At 50.9% G+C, this 17,710-nt stretch overlaps 1 protein-coding gene across 1 annotated transcript in view; it reads right to left on the reverse strand.

The window, feature by feature from the left end:
* PRMT8 (protein arginine methyltransferase 8) overlaps positions 1-17,710 on the reverse strand; it is an 80,598-nt gene that overhangs the window by 44,837 nt on the left and 18,051 nt on the right. Inside the window, exon 3 of the mRNA XM_073789300.1 lies at positions 3,404-3,589. Within this exon, the coding sequence (XP_073645401.1) occupies positions 3,404-3,589 (186 nt within the window). The remainder of the gene's footprint in view (positions 1-3,403; positions 3,590-17,710) is intronic.

Raw genomic sequence — 17,710 nt, forward strand, 5'->3', positions numbered from 1 at the left:
CACGTTCTGGGGGCGGTGGAGAAGTTGTGGCTTAGCAGGGCTTCCCCTACTCACCTCGTTCAAAGAAACAGTCTCCCCCACCCTTCCTGCACCCCTGCTTTAATCACCCCTGAAGGAGAATAGCCCAAAGACGTCTCCAGACATTCAGCCAGGAGCATGCCACTCTTCAGTGACAACAATTCCCACCCCCAGCTGTGGGTGACTTTATCTGCTGCCCACTGAACACATGGCAACACATTGACTAATTGCTGGGAAATGAGGCCCTGAAGAATCTATTTCCAAAAACCTTGCAGTAAGATTGTGAAAAGAAGATAGCTGGCCAGGAGTGGGCTCAGCGCCCAGGGCTGGGGGGCTGGGAACAGGGCCCCACTGGGGCGGATTCCTCTGGCAGCTGAGGCCCCATGCCCAAGGCTGACCGTTCAAGATGCCGAGAATTCAGAGCTAGGATCTCAGAGGCCATGGGGCTGGGCCGCTCCCCTCTGTGCACAAGGACACATCTGTCACATCTGCTCCTGTCCAGGACTCCTTTCTTGTCACAGAGGCCCTGGTCCGGAATGCACAGGCCCCTGACCTCCGGAGGCTGAGCACGGAGTCATCTCAGGAGAGGCCATGGGATGCAAGAAGAAAAGCGTCCAGAAGCACCTCCTGCTGTGCTCTCCAGCTCCCTGCACTGTCCCCCTGCCACTTGGTACTTCTTGTTTGCATTTATAGACTAAATCACCCCTATCCAGCCTGCACCATGTTTCCCAAACACTCACTGATCACCGTTAATCAGCGAGCTGGCAGTGCCGCTGCCCGCCCGTGTGAGCATCTTGTTAATGACGGGAAAAGGCTGCCAAAGGGCCAGCTCGGCTCCGGATGGGACGGCGAGACGTGGGTCTTGTCCAGACAGCGGAAGCAAAGGCATCGCCACGAGCCGTCTGGCACGGAAAGGAGATCCCTTGTGTTTGACAACGAGAAACGAACAGGCCCTGTCTGCAGAGAACGACGGTAGGAGGCCATCTACTTGCCCTCACCTCCTTTTACAGCAGATGATCGTGGAGCCCAAACAGGCCGGAGGGGAAGCTCAGGGATGAAGGGAGGTCAGCTAGCTGCCCCGGCATTAAAGACCTGTGCCTTTCCCCAGGAGCCAGGATCTAGGCCTGGCCCCCAGCAGCAGCAAGAAGGATTTAAGCTGGGTGATCAGAAGTACTTCCCAGTGCGAAGGGCTGCTAAACCTATTCTCGGACAGGTTACTAAGGAGAGAAATGAGATGGTGACCTGAAGATCCTTTACTCCAAGTTCATTAGCTCAGTCTGCACTGTGTTTGTGTATGTGCAGGAACAGGTCTGATTTTTCTAGCAATGCATGAAATGGAGGGAGCCTGGTACATACTATATGTATCTGGTGACCCTGGGTATCTTCTCCCAGTGGAGATCAGACCCTTCGGATGCCCGGCCTTCGTGGGGACCAGGCAGTGCCTGAGTGATGAGCTGAGCTGCTGTTTCATCAAACCCAGACAAACCAGACAGTGTGCGGAGCGCCGGGGAGCCCCGTCCTGAAGGAATCATAGAGATGTAACAGCACCGGAGGGCACATCCTAGGTGCCTACGTGTGCTGCAGGGAGGGGTGGGAGGAATCAATGGGAGGGGGCTCTGCGGGGCTGGGGCCTGAGGACGGGAGGGCGGGTGGGAGGGGCACACTGCCTTCGGCTGGTCCCTAATGGGGGTCCAGGCAGGCCCAAGGGGGGCATTTTAGGATCCCTGGAACTGCTGTCTCTTCCCAGCAATCTGCTCTGAGACAGGTGCCCAAGGACACAGGACTGTCCTTTAATTAGAGGCAGGGTCTTGAGGAGGGAAGCTCTTGAAAGCACCCTTCCTGCCTCCCAGACCTTCTCACCTCTCAGGCCTAGGACTGGGCTCCGTGCACCATCGCAACCCCACCCCGGTGGAAGTCACAGAAAGCTGCAGCCTCAGCTGCACAGGCCCCCCGGGCCAGGCCCCCAGAACTAAACACAGGGCCCAGCCCCTCCCCTGCAGGCCCCAGGCCTAATTAATGCTCCGACGGGGAGAGCAGTCCTCAGGGGCCAAACCCCTCCACCCTCTACCTCCATGGGAAATTGCAAAAGGACCAGCAGGAACAAAGCCAAAGTTTCCAGAAAGAAAGAAAGGCTGTATGGCCTGGAAATTAGGAGATGAAGCCCCGGGTTCCCCAAACGTGAAGGTTTCATTTCTAGCTCTGCGTGTATCAGCTCGTGACCTTGCACGGAAAGGAACCAGCAAAGATGAATGAAGGTTGATAAGATTCGTAAGGTCTTATATCCTCATCTGTGAAATGGGGACAAATAATAATACCAACCTCACAGGGTTGAGCTCAGGAATCAATGAGCCAGTGACATAAAATGCTGGGAGCAATACCCAGCGGAGCAGGCGCTCAAAAACTTGTTGCCTGTTACTTAGTAAACACACTTCTGGCAATGCCGCATCACCGTTTGGATACAGGAAGGGTTTACAGAGCATCTAATTGAAAGGGGAGCTTTGGGACTTGTTTTCAGAAAGCATTTGCATAGCGAGCAAGCTTCTGTTCCTTTCTCGATGTCTTCACACTGAGGGGATGACAGAAGTACCTTCTTCATACAGCTCTTGGGAAATCAATGAAACGACACATATAATGTACTCAGCAGAGTGGCCAGCCCTGAGCAAGCACTCGGCTCGTGTCAGCTGTTTATTTGGGGTGAGGAAATGCTGGAGATGGTGGGGAGGGAGATAAAAATACTGTTGGGGCCCCCGCTGCAGCCAGGAAGCCTCTAGTTGGGAAGCTCTGTTCTGTTCTACAGCTAACATCAATCTTCCCTGCTATGGAGGAAGACAGCATTGAGACATAAGAACTTCCTGAGAATCCATCAGGGTGTCAGACAGAGCCAGGTTTCCAAGGAAGCCTGCTGACTCTTCCCTGGAAGTGCTCATTGGTCCAGGATGAACCTGAGGGCTCGTGCCTGACTGAGGACTGGACATGATGATGCCAGAAGGTCATTGTGGCCTTGGGACGCTAGCTGCAAAGCACCCGAGCTTCTGTAGCAAAGGACCAAGGACGTCCGGTCCTCCCGGACCTCCCAGGCTCAGGGTCAGGAAGAGGCGAGGGTGCTTTGCAGCTTTGCCCGTAAAACAAGGACCACGGAAGCACCCCTGGCTCTCGGCTGAGGGACACCAAACACGTGCTTTCACGTGCTCACCTGCTCCAAGCCTGGCCCTGACCCCCCGCCTGTGGGGCCCCCGGGATGGAGACAGGGCCAGGGCCCTCGAGCGACGGGGAGAACTCCCTTCATGACAGCAGAGAGCTGCACACATGGTGCTGTCCAAGGAGCCGGGGCGGCCACAGCGGAACTGGGGTTGCCTCGTTCGGCCACCAACACCAGATGCTGTACCTCGTGGATCCCAAAGTGGGCGTAGGAGTCGAAGTAATAGTCCCTCGAGGTCATCTCCTCCGGGTTCAGCAGCTTGGACATCTTGCCCCGTCCCGGGCAGCTGGGCTGAGTGGACACATGGTGGACACACTGCACAGGCTTGGCTGGGACGACGGGCTGCGGGGGCTGCGAGGGTGGGCTGCTCACCTGCGGGGAAGAGAAGGGGCAGGTGTGAACAGCACCCATGAGGTCCTGCCCTCTGAGACTCTACCCTCCCTCCTTCCCCCTCCCGCCCCGCCCCAAGCCGGCTCCAATCAGCCCCAGCAGCCCCAGCGAAGGGGCAATGGTGTCCCCAAGCTGTTGGCTGTGCTGTGTGGGATGGTGGTGTGCTACCCAGGAGCCCAACCAACCTGAATTTAACCCAGTTCCACCTCCTACTAGTGGGTGACCTGAGCAGATCTGGGCCTCAGTTGGCCTATCTGTTAAATGGGGACAATAATACCATCTCTTAGAGGCGAATAAAGGGAAAGATGTAATGGCATCACACAGCATCCCAGAGCAGAGTGGCTGGAGTATGGATTCCAGAGCCAGCCCCCCGAAACGTGAATCCCAGCCCCGCCACTCGCAGCTACACAACCTTGGACAGAGTTATTCACCTCTTGGTGCCTCAGTTTCCCCAACTCTAAAACGGGAATAAAATGGTCCACACGTCCTAGAGTCATCCTGAGGATAAGACAAGTTGGTGTCTGGAAAGTGCTCAGAAAAGGGCCCAGCGCATCGTGAGTCTGAGTTCTTAAAATGAGTCCCACCTGCGTCCTTAGGCAGCTCGAGCCCCTGGACTTCTCTCCACCCTGCAAGCAGCACCTGGCCCCCAAAATGCAGGTCTCTTAGGTTCTGGTTTCTCACACCTGTTGTCTTGCCGCTCCACCACCCCCAGTTTCCGATTCACAGTTTTACTCTGAACATCAGCAGAAGTTTCCTCTGAAATGCAAGCGCCCACACTGACAGCCAGCCTCCTGCCAGTGCACTGCCCTTTCCTGGGTTCCCCGACCCTGACAGCCAGCTCAGCTCCACACACCACAGCTGCTGCCCGGCACTGACCAGCGCTTCCTCCTCCACGGGCTAACGGGAGGACAGAGGAGGAGATGGACGCCCAGAGGCTCAGAGTTCACTGCAGAAGCATTGTTCTGCCGGAAGAAACACCCTTCCCTGAAGTGTAGGGAATCCAGATGCGCACAGCACAGCAAAGGCCTCAAAAGGGGCAGAATTCTGAAAAATCTATTTTCAGTGATGAGTTAATATTTGTGAAGAGTTTAGAACAGTTTCTGGCATATAGTGAGTGCTCTATTATTGTTATTCTCATTAGTAGTAGCAGCAGTACTCAGAGTACATTAACATCTCCCTATTCTATGCCTCAGTTTTCTCATCTGTAAGCTGGGTCAGTGCAGACTTACTATCTCCTTTCTAGCAAGGGAAACAGGGAGGTCCTAGAGCAAGATCAAGAAATCTGAGTCCATCCCCTCCATCATGCCCAGAGTCCCAGGCTGGAGGGGAGCAAGCTGGGGAGGGTGGGGTGATGGTCCTGTTTTCCTGGTGTATCTAGGCTACAGCCTCTGGGAAATAGGCAGACTTCCCAGTTTAGCAACATCAGGTTTCAGGTCGGCACGATCCCGGGCTGTCTGGCAGCAGAGGCAACGGGCTGCCTCATTAGAATGCAGCAGGTGTGCCCACCCTCCACTTGGGATGTTGGTCACGGTCTCCAGGAGGCTAAAAATAGACTGTCAATTGCACACTCCCGTGCTGGCTGCAGTCACCTCTAAAGCTGGAGGAGGCTCTGTGCCTGAAACTCACCCCAATCATGACTCCATTTAAATATATTAAGGAGAGAGAAAGTCCCAGCTGGACCAGGCTCTTGCATGGTCAAGGTCACAGGGGCCTCCTGCACCCCTGAGCTCCACTCCACCCTGAGTTCAAGGTCCCTTTCACGGGGTCCCCTGAGATTCTTTCGACGGTGCCAACTTACGAAGTGCCCACCACACACCATGCATCACGCGTCACGCGTGGCATCACGAGGCAAAGATGGATGGATTCAGGGTCCGTTCACCTCAATAACCACCGGTCACGGGGACAAAGAGGTGACTGTGAACCAGGCCCTGGGGCCGGAGGCTGTCAGCCCAGTCCGGCCTCCTGCAGAGGGGGACTTGCGCTCTGCCCAGCGGCTAACAGGGTGCCCTGTCCCAGGAGGCTGGGCCTGGGGTGGGGAGCAGCAGTGGAGTATGATCCCCAGGCATCACCACCTGGGCTGGTGCTCCTTATTCCACAAATACCCACTGAACGTCGGCGGCTGTGAGTGCTGTATGGTCCCGTGGAAGAAACAGACGTGCGGGAACCGCGCCCTCAAAGGACGCTGTCTGGTGGAAGCGGAAGACCCCGAGTCTCCACTGGATGACGGAGAAAGATTTGTTTTACAAGAGAAGGTCAAGCAGGTTGCTCTGGGGGTTCAAAGGAGAGAGAAGTCACTTCAGCGAGAGAGTCAGAGAGGCCCGGGATTGCTGGGAGCTTTCTCCACAGATTGTGGTGGGGGCGACAGTGGGAGGGAGCTCTTGGAGGGTGTGGCTTCCGCAACCAGGAAAAGCGTGGAACAGCAGTGAGTGTTCCTGGGGAACGCGGCCCAGATAGTGGGAGATGGGGCTGTCAGAGATTACAGCCAGGCTAAGAGGTTGTATTGATTGATTGATTGATTTTACTTATTTATTATTTTTTTTTGCGGTACGCGGGCCTCTCACTGCTGTGGCCTCTCCCGTTGCGGAGCACAGGCTCCGGACGCGCAGGCTCAGCGGCCATGGCTCACGGGCCCAGCTGCTCCACGGCATGTGGGATCTTCCCGGACTGGGGCGCGAACCCGCGTCCCCTGCATTGGCAGGCGGACTCTCAACCATTGCGCCACCAGGGAAGCCCCGAGGTTGTATTTAAATACGAGACGACGGGGAGCTGTTGGCAGTTTGTAACCAGGGAGTTCTAGGCTTGAGCTCTAGTTGGGGAAAATTGATGCGCAGGAGGGGCAAGGGGGAAGGAAGAGGGGGGCACTCGGGCTGGGGAGGCAAGGTATGACCTCTGAGGCCTCTGGTTCCAAAGTCCAGTCAAGAGATAACGAGCCACTGTGGTGTCAGAAGGGCTGCCTGCAAGAGAACTAGCAGAAATAGACCCACAGGAGTTGGCAACTGGCGGAACGGAGGGGAGAAGAGAGAAGCTGGAATCAGAGATGACTTCAACATTTCAAGCCTGGGTGGCTAGGAAAGTGGTGGTGACATTAACAGGAATGAGTGAGTCAGCAGGAAGAGCCATGTGGGGCGGGGGGAAATAATGAACTTCGGTTTGGCTCTGAGAAGTTGGACGTGTCATTGCATCATATAAGGAAAGATGTCTGGCCGGCAGGCAGTGATGCCGTCCCAGCCGGTAAATACCATAAACACAGCCGAAAGGTCAACGGTAAAGTGAGAAGCACATCTCTAACATATATGGCAGACACAGGTTAATAACCTTAATATGGAGAGAGCCCTGACAAGCCAGTCCAATCTGACACTGGACAGAGGATCTTACAGTCAATTCACATGAGGCTAAACGCAAACGGCAAATTAACGAGCTGCAAATATATTAACCTCTCTAGAAATCGGGTAACTTCAAATGAACACAGAAAGTTATAACTTTTAAATATCAAATAAGCTCAAACCTCCCCCTTCCAAAAAGACTAAAACGGCATTTGTAATGGTTGCAGAAAAGTAGGTGCTGACATAGACCTTTCGTGAGACTTCTGGGAAACTAGTTTGACAAAATGCACTGAAAAGCACAAATCCTTTAACCCAGCCATTCCATTTTGGGGAATTTATCCTAAAGAAAGGATCGTGGATAACCTTGAGCACGTAGCTGTACGAATTTTGTGACGACACTATTCGTCATGGCAGAAAATAAAGAGTCAACCTGGGGGTTCCATGAAACAGAACCGATTGTACAAACTACGGGGCGTCCACACTGGAGGCTACACAGCCACTTCAAATGTCGCAGAAGAGTGTTTAATGACAGAAACGTGATCGTGACAAACTGTGGGTTGAGGAGAACCAGTGGGAGATGAGTACACAGTGTGATCGCATTTTTAGAATTAAAACGTTTTCATGCTTGTGACTGAGGAGGGGAAGGCACTGGGATGGGCCGCAGTTGTCACGGTGCTTGTTCACGGGGCTGTGAACAGTGCACACTTTCCTTCCTTGTGCTTGTTATATATATTTTAAATGTATGCCACTAACAAGTACTACATTTGTAAACAGCCAAAAGTAGAAATTTGGAAATGTGATCCCAGACCTCGAACGGGAAACTGAGGCTGGCTCTCTGGATTTGGAAACCATCTGCAGAGCGGAGCTGAGTGGTTCACTTGGGAGAGACCCCCAGAGAGGGGGTAGGGGGAGTGAGGATGGGGCAGGGAGAGAAGCAGGAAGCATCCTTCTCTGAGGACCTTGGAGGTACCAGGGGACCTGGGGGGAGAGGCTTGGGAGGACGTGTCCTCATGCCTCCAGTTCTGTGACTGCCCCTCCTCTGAAGATGTGTGACCCAGGCGTTGTACTCCAGTGACCAGACGAGGGCACTAAAACAAAGCCAACCTTTGTCTAGCCTCATGTGTCCAGAGGACGCTGTGTTCAGGAAGTTGTGCAGTCACCTCTAAAGCTGGAGGAGGCTCTGTGCGTGAAGCTCACCCCAATCTTGACTCCATTTAAATACATTAAAGATAGAAAAAGTCCCAGCTGGACCAGGCTGTTGCATGGTCAAGGGCACAGGGGCCTCCTGCACCCCTGAGCTCCATTCAGCTCTGAGTCCAAGGTCCCTTCCACGGGGTCCCCTGAGACTCTTTGTCTGGTTCTGGTAACATATCCACATGGTTGTCTCCAGCCTTGGCCTGCCCTGTCCTGCTCTCCCCCTTCCTCCCCAGGGCCCAGGGCTCAGGGCGCTGCTCTGGTGGAAAACCTCCTGCTGCTGCCTGCCCCCCAATCCGCTCAGGGTCACCTTCCACTGAGAGGATTTGTGACTTTGTCTTCTATTCTTAGTACCAACTGCTGATCAGGACTCTTCAGATGCTGTGTCCTGCCCCCAGGCCTGGCCTTTCCCGGGGCATCTTCAGCACAGTTTCTCCCCAGTACTTCACCTGCGATTTCCCCGGTCCACCCCATCCCACTGCAGCAAACAGGCCCAGGCTCCTAAATGCTGAGATAAGATAAAAGGCTATGGAAACACCAAAGCTGGAGACGGGAGGATGGCTCCCTGCCGAAGAGGCGTCCAGCTGGTCCTCAAAGGGTGGGTGGGATTTCCATGGGCAGGGCTGGGGATTCAGGGACAGAATTTTTTTACCTAACCCCACTTGCACGTAAAAATGAGGGTAGATGATGATGATGATGATGATGATATGATGATGATGGTGGTGATGGTGATGATGGTGATGATGATGATGATGGTGATGGTGGTAAAGATGATGATGATGGTGGTGGTGATGATGGTGGTGATGATAAAGATGATGATGATAATGATGGTGATGATAATGATGATGATGGTGGTGGTGATGATGATGGTGATGATGGTGATGATGATGATGGTGGTGATGGTGATGATGATGGTGGTGATGGTGATGGTGGTGATGATGATGATGATGATGGTGATGATGGTAAAGATGATGGTGATGATGGTGACGATGGTGATGATGATGATGATGATGATGGTGATGATGATGGTGGTGATGATGATGATGATGGTGGTGGTGGTGATGATGATGATGGTGATGGTGATGATGATGGTGGTGATGGTGATGATGATGGTGGTGGTGATGATGATGATGGTGATGATGGTAAAGATGATGGTGATGATGGTGGTGGTGATGATGATGGTGATGATGGTGATGATGATGGTGGTGATGATGATGATGGTGGTGGTGATGATGATGATGATGGTGATGATGGTAAAGATGATGGTGATGATGGTGGTGGTGATGATGATGGTGATGATGGTGATGATGATGGTGGTGATGGTGATGATGGTGGTGGTGATGATGATGATGATGGTGATGATGGTAAAGATGATGGTGATGATGGTGATGGTGATGATCCCTAACAGTGACTGAGGGCCCACTGAGTGCCAGGCACTGTGCTAAACACTTCACAAATATTATCTCATAAAAGCCTAATAATAAGTGAGGTACTGAAATTTACAGGTGGAGAAACTGAAGCTCAAAAATTCAGTCCGTTGCTAAGCCCAGAGCTAGCGAGTAACAGAGCCAAGACACGAACCATTTATTATCTGACAGCAAAGCTGTGCTCTCGAGCCTGACACCGTGGCTGGACCAGTCCAGTCCCACCAAGCCTGACAGCTTCTGCTGGGAGCCAGGCCCTGTGCTCAGAAGTGGGTGGCAAAGCAAGGCCAGGCAGGAAGCCCAGCCCTGGGAGGGGAGAATGAAGGTCAAAGGCAATGTGGACAATGCCTCGGTGGAGGTTGGCACAGGTAGGCACCTCGCCAAGGTGACTGAGTTCCAAGGGGAGCAGACAGTGGGCTCCAGTCTGTAGGAGAAGCTGAGGTCCACGTGAGGAAGGGAAGGTGTCTGGGGTCACGTGGGCAAATCTAGAACTGGGACCTCTAAGAAAATAGGGGAGGGGATGGGGAGAGGAAGGAGAGGCTTTGAGGGGGGAGAGGAGTGCGGGAGACCCGAGGGGAAGGCAGACGGCCGGGGGCGGAGAGCAGCCAGCGCTTTCTGCACCAGGCAGCCGAAGCCACCCCAAGCCCATTGGGCTATAAACGGCAGTCCCTGGCACCGGCCCAAGCTGTACAGATGATTTTCCTGAGAACAAAAGGCACCCCTGAAGGAGCCGAATCCTGCTCCGTCTCCAAATGTCAAGACAGCTTTCGCTAACCTGAGTCTGTCCTCAGCATCGGCGTGCCATGCTGAGGTCCCGCAGAGGGACAGAAAGGGGCCTGCAGGGGGTAGCGGGGGCCGCAGCGGGAGCAGAGGAGGGCGTGGGAGCAGGGGGCTCCCGGCCCGGGTCTCACTGCATGTTCCTTCCCAGCTGTCTTCACCGTCTCCCCACCCAGCCTGGGATCACCCTTTTCTCCCATCTTGACCGTGGTCCATGCAGTCGGTAGTGACCTGAGCTAGACCTTCTAGCACCATCTGTCTGCCTCTAGGTAGGGGCCGGAGCTCAGCTGAAGGGGGAACATTCTAAGGGTGGGTGTCGGGCAGCAGCAAGGCAGGCATGGCTGTGTCGGGCACCTGGGACTCTCCTGTCCCCCATGACCACACCACAGATACAAAGCTTTCATCATGCCTGCCTTTGGCCAGAGATGGGCCTGGTTCCACCGTCCCACCCACTCTCCTGCACCCGTGTTTCCTATCACCTGGGCTGAGAGAGGAGCTTTCAGCAAAGCAGTCTTGCAGTCAGCCTCCCCAGAAGGAAGCACCGTGCTGGAGCAGATGCCACGACCTGGCTCACTGCTCTTCCCCCCCGGGGGTCGGAAGCCTGCACAACTCGGGGCCGGGGAGAAGGGTCTAGACACCGCTGGTCCTACAAGCTGGAGCTGTCTCCCTGTGCATCGCTCCCAGGCTTGCTCATTTGTCAACTGTCACCCTCATGCGCCCCTCTAGCGTTGGCTTTTTAAAGGCACAGACTGTCTCTAGAGCCCCCTGTGGCGAGGCCAGACACTGATGCATGTCACAGAGCGTCAGCTGCTGTCACCAGCTGGCATCTCTCTATTATACTGTGTCCCTGAATCTAACTCTGGCATCTCAGCAGAGCCCGCCCTCACATGCTTTTTCATTACTTCAGACTCAAGCCCCTTCCAAGGCTGTGCTCCCTGGAAGCCTCTTCCCCCGGGTCCTGCCACGCACCTTTCTCAGTTCTCACCCTCCCTCTTTCCCTAGGGCTCACAGAGGGGCCTCCTGCCGTGACTCTCGCTGGGTGGTCCCCACACCTCTGGCATCAGCATCACCTGGGGGCTTGTAAGAAATGCATGTTCCCGGGCCTCGCTGGCAACACTAAATCAGACGCTCTGGGGTGGAGCCCAGCAATCTATTCCAACACAGGCCCACACACGTGATTCCGCTGCATCCCAGAGACTGAGAATGGCTCGTCTGGAGTTGCGTTTTTCCACACTGTTTCCCACAGAACAGACACTCCTGGAACAAGGGGTTCTGTGGTCAAGTGAGTTTGGGCCAAAAAAAAGCTAAAGAGATTTCTCTTCTTTTCCAGCTTTCTTGAGATAAAATTGACATATATCATTGCATAAGTTGAAGGCATACAATGTCATGATTTGCTATATGTGTATACTACAAAATATAAAGAGATTTCTTAATTGCAATCCTTTCAAGGCTTTAATTTGCTAAAATGAATCGTGGATCTCCAAGAGGGAATGAGGGTGTCTAGTGCTACCAGTGTAATAGCTGTGGCATTCTTTTTCCCTGGGAGAGCTATAAACATCTCTAGAAATTACTGTTCTGAGGGAAGCCATCTGAGGCCTCTGACTGAGGGCAGTGCTTCTCTCTTACGATCTGTGTCAGTCACCTTGGGTGGGTATCAGGCCCCACCCCAGACCAGCAGAATCCATTCCTGCGAGGGTGCGGGCTGCCAGCCTGCACTTTAACAAGCCCTCCCGGGGCTCCCAGTGAAGCCCTGGTCCAGGCAAAGCTGGGGACAGCTTCTTGCCTTCTCCATTCCTCTGCGACCCCTGGCGCAGCCCTCAGAGGCCAGCCTGGCTCTGCCTCGGTGCTACTGAGGCTCCCAGACAATGCCGGAGCCGGGCCAAGGTCACCTGAAGGAGAGGCAGCCACGGGTTACAGAAAGCACCTTGGCTCTCACAGCAAAAGGCCCGGGATTGGGTGAGGGCTCCGCCACCTGCAGGCTGGGTGACCTGGGCCGGTCCCTATCCCGCTGTCACGGCCAGGGTCACGGCGTGGCTCAACTCCAAGGGCAGCCCTTGGCAGCCGCGTACGGTGTCCCGGTGCTTCCTGGCGCTTCCCGGCAGCCCCTGGCAGTCTGTTTGTGGCACAACGGCCATGCCTGCTTCACATCAGGATGGCGTTGCAGCCGCACGGTACCTGCTCCGTCTCCCAGATCTGGAACTGCTGGGAAGGAATCTATTGGAGTTGTTGCGCCTGACCTGTTCTTTAAATAAACTGGGGCTGTTTTCCAGCTATTGGTCACTTTCCCCCCAAGCCTCCACATACTGAATTCTCTTCTTACATCCTCAGATATTTTGGCTGCAAGAGATGTCAGGTTAATTGGGTGCCTGGCTCCTGGCTCTTCCTCCTTAATGGGCTTACAAAGCAGACTTGCCATGCATCCCCTCCCCTCCCTCCCTCTCCCCTCCCCAAGCCAACAGGGGCCTCTCTCTCCTTTGACTTGAAGGACGTCACCAAGCACCCTCTCTGCTTCCTTTATGGACAGATGTGCAGAGAGATACAGCCAATCTCTTCCCCCACCCTCATCCTGCCTGGAGTTGGACGAAGCCTTCGTCCCAGATATGGGTCACATCATCCCCGTGGGACGTGAGCTGGGCAGGTGACTCTATGCTCGGCCGGGGTCACCGTGGAGGCAGAGGGTGTCAGACAGAGGTCACACATTCGGGGCACCTGTGGGTTCCGGTCTTGGTTCTCCCCCTATTCAGGTTATGATGCAAAATCCATTTAACCTTTCCGACCTTCAAATGGCAATAATTATGTGTCCTGCCTCTTCCACGGGCTTCTGTGATGACTAAAGATGCTGTGTGTGTAAGTATTCAGAGGCAATTCTAAAGTGTGATAGAGGAGAACAAGACTTGCCTCTCTGGCCAGTTGACTCTCCGCCCCGGTGTTACTTGGGGATGCTGCCTGAGCCCTTCTCTGGCCCTGGACGCAGTGGCCCTGGCTGCCCTTAGCGCTCTGTCCCTCTGGCTGCCTGAGCCTTGTCCTCGTCCTCCACACCGTCTACTCCCTGGGCTCTGAGCTACCCCTCTTCCCCAGAGGTTTCTGAGAACTATGCAGTTGCTATCTTCAAGAACATGCCCACCATGGAAATGCAGTCATTTTCTCCAGACGCTGACACCTGGTCTCTCCTGCTCCTCGTCTGTATTCCCGTGGCATCTGTGGGTCCAAAGCTACTGGTTACGTTCTGTCCTTTTTTACCGGCAAACAGTCTCATGCAAATGTTCTCACAATGGTAGGTGTTGCTTCCACAGCCAAGAAGTAAATTCCTTCAGACCGGGACCCAGATCTCATGTGTCACTGTTTCCCCCTTAATGCTTGGCACAGAGCTGGGGCTCAATAAGGATGTGATGATTAAAGTATCCTTCCACTTCTACCGGGTCAAGGCTGCCCTTCATAAATATATTATGCAAGGTCCCTTCCCACCATGCAACCAGAGACCTTTCTTTCCCCTTGAGAGGGCGGGGAGGGAGGTAGCAGCAAGGAAGACAAAACTGAGAAGAATAATCATGAAAATCTGAATAATACTCAACACTCTTCGGAGGAGTCAGTGGTGCCCCAAGTGTCTTTACCGAGAACTGTCTTATCTCCCAGGATTTCTAGGAAAAGGAAATATCTTGCAAATACAGAATGCATTTACTAACCCCCATGTTTCCATCCACGTAGACTACAAGTGGCTTCATGTACAGATTCGAGCGTATTTGTAGACGCTTTTCCAACAGTCTCTTCACAGCAAAGTGTTGCAAGACCAGAATTGCAGGGAATGGGGCTGAGCTTCAGAGAAACTGACTGGCTGATTTAGTCCCCACAGTGGGGCTGTCCAGGACCCAAGAACTGGCCCTTCCCAGAGTCTCTGGCCCCATCATCTGTCCAATAAGCCAATGGCTGGAGATAAACGAGCTACAAAGTCATAAATCAGAAAGAAAATCACAAGTTATAGGCCAAGACCAAAGCCACATCAGCTTAATCCAGATTCCCATCTGGTTTCCCAGGACTCCTCCAGACACTTTCCATCCAGTTCTAGGAAACCCATTTGCTCGAAATAAATATCTTTCTGCCCAGATTCTTAGCAGAAGTGACTAACTCCTTTAATCAGAGATTCCAATGTATTTACTGAAAATACTGATGTTCCAGCTGGAAAGGGAACAATGTCAGCCACCAGATCTACTCCAAAGGTGGCCTCAAATTAGGCAATGACAGAGCCCAAGAATCTGGATTTTTCAAAGCACTCGCAGGCAATTCTGACGGTCAGTTTAAAAGCTGAACAAAACATGTGAAATAACAGTTTTCAAGACGCTTAACATCAGGCAATGAAGAACTGTACCTTTGAAAGCTGACACACAAACAAGGCGAACCCTATGACGCCTCAGCTTACTGCCTGGTATATCTGAGCTGGGTTGTAGGGAGTGGAAACCCAGGCAGAGAGAGGCATCTGCCTTGGTGGAAGAGACAGAGGTGGGAATCAGGAAAGCAAGACAGCTAGAGTTTGAAAGGCAGAGTGCTGGAGGGTAGAAGATTCTACAGAGGGGGCTTTGGAGATCTGGAGTGAGTGCCCCTCAAGTCTTCAGCTGAGACTGACCAAACTATGCATGTGAAGAAACTACCTGAGTCCAGGCAAAGAATGACAAAGAAGATAAAGGGACGACTTTACGGTACTCACACGGGGCCAGTAAAGGGCTCTTGTCTCCCCAAGCCAAAGTGGAAAAACCTCATAATTCGTGAATACTCAGAAGACTTTTTCCCCCCTCAGTGGTGGAAAATTAGCCCTGGATTAAAGACTGCTCTGATTCCACCTAACAAAGCTTAAAAGCAAGACCTGAAAGGGTTAAACTCTCCAAGTGGTTTAACTGCATCCCAGAACTAAGCTTAGAAATACAAAATATCCAAAAAGCATCCAGCTCCCAACAAGGTGTGGATTCCACAATGTCTAGCATTCAGTCAAAAATTATCAGGCTTGCCAAAGAAGTGGGAAAATGCTACCTATAATAAGGAGAAAAATCCATCTCTCCAGACCAACCTAGAAAGGACAAAGGTGATGAAATCAGTAGACAAGGTCTTTAAAATTATTATTGTAACTGTATTGCACACGTCCAAGAAACTAGAGGAAAGATTAAGTGTGTTATGTGGCGACCCAGAAGGTAGAAAATGAACTTCTAGAGATAAAAACTATATGTGATTTTTAAAAATACACCAGATTAGACTAATAGCAGATTACATGTCACAGAAGAAAAGATTGACACAGGCAATAAAAACTACCCAAAATAAAACACAGAGAGAAAAAGATTGAAAACAAAAAGCTAAACAGAGCATCAGTGAGGTGCGAAAGAACTTCAGGTGACTTAGTACACATGTGACTGTGGTACCCAAAGGAAGGGGAAACAGAAAAATACTTAATGAAATATTGAAATGGTGGCTGAAATTTTCCAAATTGACAAAACCCACAAACTTATAGATCCAAAAAGCTCAGCAAACTCTGAGGAAAAGAAATCAGAGGGAGAAAAACACACCAAACTATATCACAATTAAATTGCTTAAAACACTGATAAACAGAAAATCGTAAAAGCATCCAGGGACGGAGGATAAAGATACGTTACATACAAAGGAACTAATATAGGAATGAGAGCCAACTTCTTATAAGAAACAACACAGGAAGACAGGACAGCACCACCTTTAAAATACAGAAAGGAAAAAAAAAACTCTCAACTTGGAATTTTATACCCAGTGAAAATATCTTTCAAAAATAAAGCCAAAGTACAGATTTTTATAGACATACAGAGGTGAAAGATTTCATTATCCACAGGTCCACATTATAAGAAATGTTAAAGGGCATCCTTTGGGCAGAAGCAAAATGATACCAGATGGAAATCTGGATCCACACCAAGAATGAAGTGCTCTGGAAAAGTAACTTTTATGGATAACCATAAAAGACCTTTTCCTTATTATTTAAATCTCTTTAAATGATTATCGACTGTTTAAATTAAAAAATAATAACAATGTTTCTAGGATTTATAACATAGGTAGGAATAAAATGTATGATGGCAACAGCACAAAGGCCAGAAGGGAAGGAATGGAAGTACACTGTTGTATGATTCTTGTGAGGTGCTGTAATATTACTTGAAGAGAGACTATGATAAGTTCATTATACTTACTACAAACTCTAGGCATCCACTTTATAAAAGCACAAAAAGTTATACATAATAAGCCAGCAAAGAAGATTAAATGGAATCTTAAGAAATACTCAAGTATCGTCCCCCAAAAAAGGCTTAAAAAGAGCGCAAGTGTAACAAAGAACAGATAAGTAACATAGAAACAAATAGCAAGATGGTAGGTTTAAACCCTACAGGATCAATATAATATTTATAATTACATTAACTATAAATGGTCTGAACACCTCAATTAAAAAACAGAGGCTATCATATTAGATTTTCTAAACAACCACATGCCTCCCTGTTTGAAACTTACTTTTAACACAAAAACAGTTTTTAAAAAAGGATAAAAAAAATATACCATGTTAACTTGAATAAAGGGAAAGCTGGAGTAGCTATAAGAGTATCAGAGAAAGTAGATCTCACAGCAAATAATATCAAGAAAACGAGGATCTCTTCACAATGATAAAGTGGTCACTTCATCAAGTAGACACAGCAATTTCAAATGTTTATTCATCTAATAAAAGAGATGCAAAATATATGAAGCAAAAACTGACAGAACGAATCATTAGGGAAATGCAAATTGAAACCACAAGGAGACACCACCTCACACCCATTAGGATGGCTAATAATTAAAGAAAACAAAAAAACAGGAAAATAAGTGTTGGCAAGGATGTGGAGAAACTGGAAACCTTTTGCAATGAGAATGAAAAATGGTGCATATTCACCATGGAAAAGTTTGGTACTTCTTCAAAAAATTAAAACTAGAGTTACCATATGATCCAGTAATTCCACTTCTTGGTATATGCCCGAAGTAAGTGAAAGCAGGGTCTTGAAGAGATATCTGTGCACCCATGTTCATAGAAGCATTATTCATAATAGCTAAACTGTGGAAGCAACCCAAGTGCCTATCAATGGAAGAACGGACAAGCAAAATGTGGTCTATACATACAATGGACTATTATTCAGCCTGAAAAAGGAGGGAAATTCTGACACATGCTACAACATGGATGAACTTTGAGGACATGATGCTAAGTGAAATGAGCCAGACACAAAAAGACAAATACCATATGCCTCCCCCTACGTGAGGCACTTAGATTAGTCATATCCATAGAGACAAGTAGAATGGTGGTGGCCAGAGGGTGGAGGGGAGAACGGGAGTTATTGTTGAATGGGCACAGAAGTTCAGATTTGCAAGAC

The sequence above is a fragment of the Tursiops truncatus genome, chromosome 11 (genome assembly GCF_011762595.2).
Source record: "Tursiops truncatus isolate mTurTru1 chromosome 11, mTurTru1.mat.Y, whole genome shotgun sequence".
In the NCBI taxonomy this organism is placed as follows: domain Eukaryota; kingdom Metazoa; phylum Chordata; class Mammalia; order Artiodactyla; family Delphinidae; genus Tursiops; species Tursiops truncatus.